The sequence below is a fragment of the Gordionus sp. m RMFG-2023 genome, chromosome 2 (genome assembly GCF_954871325.1).
Source record: "Gordionus sp. m RMFG-2023 chromosome 2, tfGorSpeb1-WG-v2, whole genome shotgun sequence".
Classification (NCBI taxonomy): Eukaryota; Metazoa; Nematomorpha; class Gordioida; order Chordodea; family Parachordodidae; genus Gordionus; species Gordionus sp. m RMFG-2023.
Window position 1 is genome coordinate 4,579,013 of NC_088776.1, and position 9,146 is coordinate 4,588,158.

The window sequence follows — 9,146 nt, forward strand, 5'->3', positions numbered from 1 at the left end:
ATAAAAGGGGCACAAAATAGGATTATAAACGATATAGAGAATTTATTATATTATTTTATAACCACACTCCTCATGTAAATTAAACTATTGTATTCAATTATTAATGGATTTTCAAATTCAGTGCAATATTTCATTATAAAAATAAATAAATGCTTTATGTTATGACATAAAATAGTTCTTATCCTATAAATTAGGCCTATTCAAAAACGTATTCGTATCGAATAGTGCATTATTCGTATTCGATTCGTTTATTTGAATTTGTACGAATAATAAAATCTACTATTTGTACTCGATTCGAATAATTTTCGAATAATTGAAATGAATTTTCTTAATAAAATAAATCATACTCAAATATATTGACAAATTTTTTTATTGCAAATTTGATTTCAAACAGAAAAAATTATAATAATCCAATGACAAATAAATATAATCAAGTTATAACCAAAATTAAAATATTATATTATTCATTTAATATATAATTTTAAGCCAATTTTTAAGGCAAAGGGTTTTTCTTATATTATCTTCTTTATACGACATGCGGTTTTTCGACAACAAATTAGTGCCAACTGAGAAAAGTCTTTCTCACGCAGTTGATGTTCCTTGTATAGATAAATAATCTCTTGCCATTTTTGAGAGTATGGGGATCCTATGTGCATTTGTCTTCCACCACATTAATGGATCAGTATCACTCTTTGATCTTGGTTCACTCAGGTAAAAATTGATTTCACATAGTTGAACATAATTTTGTTTAAAAACAATGTCAAGCCTGTTTTGTTGACTTTCATCCTTATTTTGGCAGTTTTAATTATCAGCAGCTTATAAAATAAAATGATATGTATTTAAATGGGGGTAAATTAAATACCTGTATATCTGCTGTAAATCTCTTTAAACTTGTCTGTTAACCTGGATATACCAATATCATAATCAATAGATATTGATTTAAAATATTATATTTTGAGCCTGGGATCCAACATTGTAGCTATTATTGCATCATCTGCAGTTAAATTGTAATAGCCCAACAATTTATCACATGCCACTTTGAAATCATTGTTAGAGGTTTTATGGAAACAATGTTTCTCATTTTTTAAGTGTTCAAGAATTAGAATATAATAGGGTATAAAAATTATAAGTAGGATAATTTTCCCCACAAACCATATTTGTAGTCTCATACAAAGGCAATAGGATAGATTTAATTTTTACAATATCGTCCCATTCCTCCTGTATGTTATGTTAATAAAGTATTATTTACCTATTTATAAATTTTAGTTTACCTCTGATAATTGTTTTTCTTGAAGAATTATATTAGTTATAACTTCATTAACTAATTTTTTTATAGCAGGCTTTAACAATAAGCCCCTTTCTTGGTAGGTGCTATTCCACCTTATTTCACAATCCAAACTTGCATCCTTAAGTGGTATTTAGTGAGGCAACAAAAAATAATAACCCTTATATCTTGGTAAGTATTGAGAGTTTATGTTAAGTTTGCATGAAGAGTCTCTTACTTGTTTGTTGTTCGGTATGCCAAATATCGTATGTCCTGTAGATCTTGTATGTGCTGTGCCAATGATATTTGGGTTCGTCCGAGTTATTGCGTTATTATTTAACCAGTGTACTTTCTCATTGTCCATTATACAACTAATAGTTTCGTAATTGTTATCGTTATCGTCGCTGATATCGTGTGCCCAGAAATAAAGGTAGTAGGTTAATAAGGAATTTAAGTTATGTTGTTGTTGTTCAGGTTATTATCATTATCAAACATACTTTATTCTATTTATAGCAAGAAAGTAAAGGAGAAGAACGGTTTCAATATTAATTTAGGCCATATTTTAACATGCATTGTAAATGTTCCTTTAGGTGTTTCTTGTTTTTGCTGAGTGCCATGAAATCTGCAAACGAGAGGTTAATCAGGTCCATATCTTTCAAACATTTTGCCAACCAATAGTATTTAGGAGTGTTATTCCTACCGTCGGGGCACCATTTCAAGGACGAGAATATCATATTTTCCTGAGAGTGTCTTAAGCTATGGCCTAGTAATTCTAGTCTCCTCAAGGGTATGAGACGATTGATTGGTAGGATGTCGCATCTATTCCAGAGCGTTGTACTTGATATGTTGTATGGGTAATACGTTTTGGTGATTCTTCTAAGGCATATGTTTATAAATGTCTGAATTGTGTTAATGTTGCTTTTAGATGCCAAGTCTCCAGGCCGTAGGTAAAAATGGGTACAATTAGGGACTTGAAGAGTCTTATTTTTAAATTAGTTGATATTTGGTTGGATGACCATAATTTCGACAGTTGATGATAGCGGAGTCTAGCATTATTCGTTCTCGATTTCGTATCTAAAAAAGTGAGGCCTGATGTTATCCTGGTTCCTAGGTATTTAAAATCTGACACTAATTCTATCGTATTACCCTCAAAGTTAAAGGGGTTTAAGTTACTCGCGTCGGTATTTGAGGTGATAAACTTGGTTTTTGTGTAGTTAACTCTTAAACCGTATCCATCACAGTTATTGACAAATAATGATAAAATATTTCTTAATTTGTATTCTGAGTTTGCTAGAATACATACGTCGTCGGCATAACATAGAAAGTTTAGAGAGTTATGCATATCATTGAAGTGCTGTTGATCACTGTAATATGTGTTGAGTGCATATTTCTGTTTAAGGGATTTATTTAGGATATCATTCATTATTACATTAAAAATAATCGGTGAAAAGATGCATCCTTGTTTGAGGCCCCTATTTGCTCTAAAAGGTTGTGATTTCATATTTAGATGTTGAGGAACTACGCTATGATTGTCGTAAATTATCTTAATTAGCGCTATCAGATACTTATCTATTCCAATGTTTTCCAGCAAGGGCCATATCTTATGCTGAATTATGGAGTCAAAGGCTTGACTTAAATCAATCATTAGGGCAAAGATGGGGGATTTATGCATTCTGGCCTTTTCCAGAATGACCTTAAGTGCCATAGTCAACTCGTAGTATGCCATTCCTGTATGATGTGATAGCGTTAGAAAGTAACCTGTTAATGATTGGTTTAATCCTGACCGATATGATGTATGTGAACATTTTTAGTGTGACTGGAATCAGTGCAATACCTCTGTAATCCTTAAGGCAGTTTGGGGACTTATTTTTAGGGAAGTTTAGTATAATTGATGTCATCCATTCGTCAGGAAACTTACCCGTATTCCAAATCTCCCTAAAGAGGGGAAGTAGTAAGCTGGCACTTAGGTCTACCTCTATCTTCCAGAGTTCTGCAAAGATCCCATCAGCTCCAGCAGCTTTATGCATTTTTAGACGTTTGATGGCACCGACTATATCGGACTTGTTCAGATTCTGACTGGGTGATTGGAAGGGGTAGTCACATCTAGGTCTAGGCCATCTCGTTCTGTAGAGGTTCATGTAGTGGTCTATCCATAGGTCTAATTGTTCCTTAGGGTCAGTTATAATCTTGTTGTTATTTAAGGGTAGTCTTGGTAAAGGATTGGTTTTAAAGGTGGTGAGTAGTTTAAGAGATTGGAAGGCCTTATAAATATTATCATTATCAAAATTGATATGTATAGAATTTGATAAGTTAGCAATAAACAGTCTTTTGTCAGCCCTTATGCGGTGAGTAATGTACATCCTATGATGTCTTGCGAATTGGTGGTGTATATTTGTTGTAAGATTCTTAATTATTTGTATTGTTGAAGAAGTGAGCCACTCTCTGCGCTTGGTGCGTGGTCTTAAATATGATGTTATACTACCTAATAAATTAAGCTTAATGTCCTTCCAGGTCAGATTTGGGTTTATCATGCCATTTACTGTATTTCTCCATGATGTTAATTTAGAGACGAACTCTTCTTTAACATCTCAGTCATTTAGTTGTGCCAAGTCTTTTCTAGCTATGTATTTTACAGTGGTGAGACTGTTCTGTCTAGTGTGGTTTGGGAAGATACTGTTGTTAATTTTGAGTTCACAACCCAGTGGATAATGGTCCGTAAAAAGTGTAAGGTTTAGTTTACTGATTACTCTGATGTCTCTCACCCACTTGAAGATCTTAGTGGAAATTACAAAGAAATCTATCTGTGAGGTAGTGCTAAAGGAAGGACTCTTGTAAGTCATGATGTGATGAGTTGGATGATTGAAGAAGGTATTTCCAATTTTCATGTTGAAAAGCTCACAGATTTCTATTAACCTTTTACCGTTGGAGTTCGTACTTTGTATTAATGTGGCATTTCCAAGGCAGGAAAAGTTCTTAGATTTACCTACCGAAGCATTGAATCGCCTGCTAGAATGATGCCATCCCGATGCGGTAGTTCCTTTAAGACATTCTCCAATTCCATATAGAAAACACTATCATTGTGAGGCGCGTATATATTAAACAAATGAACTTTTTTGTATCCTAAGTTTAGGGTAAGGCAGCATATTCGGCTGGAGATTGGGTTGAAGCATACGAATCTTATTAATTTATGTATCATAATCAAATTTAGGATAAGGCAGCATATTCGGCTGGAGATTGGGTTGAAGCATACGAATCTTAATAATTTATTATGTATCATAATCGCCACCCCAGCCCATACGTGTTCAGCATTTGAGCTGCAATATAAGGTGTAATCTAAGAGGTTCCTTACCTCAGTTACTTTAAGGTGGGTCTCCTGTAAAAGGAGGATATCGTAATGTTGGTCTTTCATGACTTGCCTAAGTATAGTTAGTTTATCATTCAGGGATCTTATATTTAAAGAGATCATTTTAATATTGTGGTCCTTCATTGAAAAATTTTATTAAAATTTAATTATGATTACCGTGCCGATTCTATATCTTACAGAGAGTCCGCCTTGTAAGAATAGCAAATACACGAAGATAGATAGATTAAGAATTAAATGAGAATTATTTTAAAAAAAATTCAATATATATATATATATATGGTATCAAAAATGCGTATAGTATATGATAATAGATTAAATGAGTATTTGAATTTCTTTGGATATTAAATTAATAACAAAAGCAAAGCATCGAATGTGCCCTATTTTTATTGATGGATATTTTAAAGAAAATGTATTAATAAATGTTTTATTATTAGTAACATTATCTAGAGTTATATAAAAAATTTTATTCTCCAAATTATAAATTTTAATTATTTTAATAAAGGCTTTAAATATGTTTTCACCTGAATGTTGTTCATTTATTGGAGCATCATCCAAAATTATGTTATTTATTTTAAAATTATCATCAATAAAATGGGCTGTTAACCCTAAAAAAGGAACCTGAGTTGGGCTAGTCCAAATATCAGATAAAAAATTAATCTGACTTTTATTTTTGAATATTATATCCTTTACCAACTGTTCTTTTTTTGCAAATGTATTATACATATGCAATTTAAGAGTATTGGAGCATATTGATTTTATAGAAGAATCAAGATCATTTATAAAATCAGGTGAATTAACAATTTTAAAAGATAAATTATTATTAATAAATAATTTTAGTAGGTTATCTTTATAATTAATTTTTTTAGATAAAGAAAAAGGTGATATAGGCTTTAAAAAAGTGTCAATTTTATTACTGTTTTTACAGAGATGTGAATGAAACCTATTATAATTATTAATAAGAGGCGATGTTGTTTTGCCTTTGCATTTAATAATGCTCTTGCAATGATTGCAAGCAGCCTTTTCACCATTGAGTTGATATTGATCCCATATAATCGCTCTTTTTTGTAAAGAAATTTTGTCAACATCAACCATAACTATTTCATCAGAATCATTCTCCTCTAACATAATTAGGCTAGCTAACAATATTTTATTATAAAGATATAATATATTTTTATATACCTTATACTTTTAGTTTGTGTAATTTTTAATATAATTAATTTTGAACTAGGGAAATTAAATATAAAATTTTTGCTAGTCTTTTTATAAACAATCACCTGTCAGATTGGCAGATCAAATAGAAATGACAAATGTTAGATATATTTTTAAAAAAAGCAATTTATTAAATATTACGAATAATTCGTTTTATTCTCATAATTCGTTTTATTCGAATCGAATAAATGTTTATTCGTATATATATACATAATAAAATTCCATAGGAAAAATCAATAAATTTAAAAATCGAGATCTAAATTAGGCCCGAATAAAAAAAATTAATAATCAAGGTCGTGTAGGGCGAGACCTAACCCAATAAAAGGGTCATTTGGCGCTCGGTAAGATTGGACTAGGATTACACAGGTTTGTACATACCTCCAATGTGTATGTTAGTGATATAGATATTCTCATCCCCCTTCTACACACATACCCATCCACACAACCTTGAATTAAAAGCACGGTATTACATAAACTATATCACTGTTAAAAATATTTTAATTTGCACGCTATTTTATGAAATTTTTATATTTTTTAATTTTATATAAATAACAAATCTCTATTTTTAAGTTTCATATTTACGTACGAAAACGATGAATTAAAAAAAAACGAAAACTTAATTTGAATGTTATATTATTTGTCAATTAATTTTTATAATAATATATTCAAATCAACAAACATCAAAACATCAATTATAATTTTACAAATGACTTAAAGATAAGAATCAATTTAAAACGATAATTTGATTGGTTATCTTTTGGTGAGTTATATTATAAAAAGAAATAAGTATTTCTTTGATATCTTTAAAAATTAATTTTTTCTTTAAAAAATTATTTTACAAAAAAATTCAGAATGAAAATTATCTCCAATTGTACGTTTTCTCTTCTACTATGTTTCATTTCAGCAATGATATTAGTCCAAGGACGTTCAAGTAAATAAATATTTACAGGATATTTTACACTTATAATCTTTAACATTTTATAACTCTTTTTTTTTACCATATCAGAAAGGAATCACAACTCATATTGCCCGTGTAAACTACCACCCGACTGCCCTCCCCTTTGCGCTATGTACTGTCAGTACGGAAATGTCTTGGATGCGAACGGTTGTGCTATATGCCAGTGCAAGGAACCCGATGCATGCCCCCCCACTTGCAAATTGTACTGCCAATTTGGTAACGTTTTAAACGGGGATGATTGCCCTACATGCGAATGTAATCCCGACCCTAAGACTACTCCAATGCCTATGAGGACTACTACTAGTGATGATGACCACACAAATGATGATAATGACCGTGATAACAATGATGATGATCACGATAAAGATGACGGCAATCCTGACCGTGATAATGATAAAGGTCATCACGCGGGTCATCACAAAAATTATGAACGGCATAACAAAATACATTATTAAAATTCTATAGGACTTTCAGGAATATTTGTATATGATTAATTTTTCAAAATTCCTGTATTCAATATATACGTCTAAAATAAAATTACGAAAAATGACTTCTTTATGATTAAATATTAATAAAACCTTAAGATGTCTAATAGTACATTTTGATTAAATGTCAGTAATACTATTATATAGCTATTTGCCAGTTAGCCAAGTTCATTCTTTCCAGAAGAAAATGGCGATAAAAATAATTCCCAGAATTTTATTTATTTTTTAAAAATTCCAAACAGTTTTAAAAGTTTCAAAACAACCCCTGAGTTATTTCTGAATGGTAGATATAAATAGACTCTGGTAAAACAAAGGCTTTATTTCATAATTCTTAGGTTTTTTATAAATATTTTTGACAAAGTGTTCCGTGAAATTGTTTGACGGTTTGAAAAAAATGTGTGTAGGAAAAGATTAAAGCTAGGGGAAAATTGGTTTATAATTTATAGTATTTATTAAACGACTGGTCGAGTTTATACTTCTATTATCTTTTAATAAAATTAATATTATAAATTATTAAAAATGTTATGTCTCCATCCATTATGATGGTCAAAATTTAAAAATTTTTAAATATTTAATATGGAAGAAAACAAAATGATTGCCGTAAAATCAATCAGCTGTTGAGTAAATGGCGTCATCGTATAGTATTTACTGTCAGTTTTTTTAGAGTTATTTGTTCTTCTTTTTGAATTATTCAACTTTATTCTGTCTAATTGCTTTTTCAATTTTACTCACATTTTTGAAAAAAAATTATATTCTTTCTCAAAATTTTTTTTGTGTGAAAATGCAAGGTTTGCTGTCATTTTGTTTAAATAATAATCAATCATAATCTATCTATAGTATATAATCGTCGTAATCAAGATATAAACGTTTTTGTATATTCTTAATGTTATTTTTATTTTTTCTATCAATTTTCTTATCATCTTAATGTTAATTTTATTTTTTCTAACTTTCCTATTATGATAAATCGAAGGAGATTATATAGCAAACGGTCAGTTAATATTTTTATTAAGAAAATTCTGGGGCTTAGAAATTTTTTAAAATATATCTTAAATTTATCCATTTTATGTTTAATTTTTTATGTAAAATAAAAATATGTGATTTTGTTTATAGACGCCAAATAACATATATCGTTTATTTTGAGTAATTATAAAAATAAATTTCTATATTTAAATAAATTTTGGATGGGGCCGGGCTTAAAAAATTAGCCCAAATGATGTCAAATTTTTTTTTTTTTTTCAAAAAAAGGAAATATTTTTATAGATCATCAAGATAACGTTTCATATGCAAACGTCCTTCTATCTTAAATTTCGCAATTACAATTCTTCTTATATACAAAACTATATTTTGAAAAAGTTATTTAATTATATCAATATTTATTTTTTTTAAGCTCCGGGTTTGGGAAAAAAATATCAAAATTATCATCGGTTGATCAGGTTTTGAGAAAAAAAAATTTTTTTTTAATTATAATGGGTCGGGCTGGGCTTGGAAAATATTTTTTATAAATTATATTGGGCTGGGTTTGGGGAAAATTTTTTAAATTATTATCAGATTGGACGCTTGGGATTTTTTTTTCCTTATTAACTATGGATCAGACATTGACCTAAAGCAAATTTTTTTGCAGGCCTGAGCTCGATCTGATCAAAAAACCAAGGCTCGTATTTTATTCCAGTTCTCAACTACCAAAATTATTATGATCTTTGGCTAAGGTTGGGGAAATTTTTTTCAAAATTATTATTAGGCATAGGTGATCAATAATATTTTAACAAATAATATTGATATGGGTATCAGATTTTGACTCAAAACATAGCATTTAAACTTAGTTTTAATAAATTGAACCTGGCATGAAGGGAGGGGGTAGGGTAGGGG

General features: G+C 29.7%; 2 protein-coding genes across 2 annotated transcripts; one reads left to right on the forward strand and one right to left on the reverse strand.

Annotated features, from left to right (window-relative positions):
• Positions 1 to 582: 582 nt before the first annotated feature.
• LOC135923994 (uncharacterized) lies at positions 583 to 3,795 on the reverse strand. Its single transcript, XM_065459037.1, has 7 exons — positions 3,099 to 3,795; positions 2,236 to 3,043; positions 1,832 to 2,140; positions 1,503 to 1,668; positions 1,272 to 1,406; positions 1,153 to 1,218; positions 583 to 786 (listed from the first exon to the last, which is right to left on the reverse strand). Exons 1-7 carry the CDS (start codon positions 3,793 to 3,795, stop codon positions 583 to 585), a joined length of 2,385 nt encoding a protein of 794 aa, XP_065315109.1.
• A 2,936-nt stretch (positions 3,796 to 6,731) lies between these two features.
• LOC135923995 (cysteine-rich motor neuron 1 protein-like) lies at positions 6,732 to 7,250 on the forward strand. Its single transcript, XM_065459038.1, has 2 exons — positions 6,732 to 6,768; positions 6,844 to 7,250. Exons 1-2 carry the CDS (start codon positions 6,744 to 6,746, stop codon positions 7,248 to 7,250), a joined length of 432 nt encoding a protein of 143 aa, XP_065315110.1. The 5' UTR covers positions 6,732 to 6,743.
• The last annotated feature ends 1,896 nt before the right edge of the window (positions 7,251 to 9,146 follow it).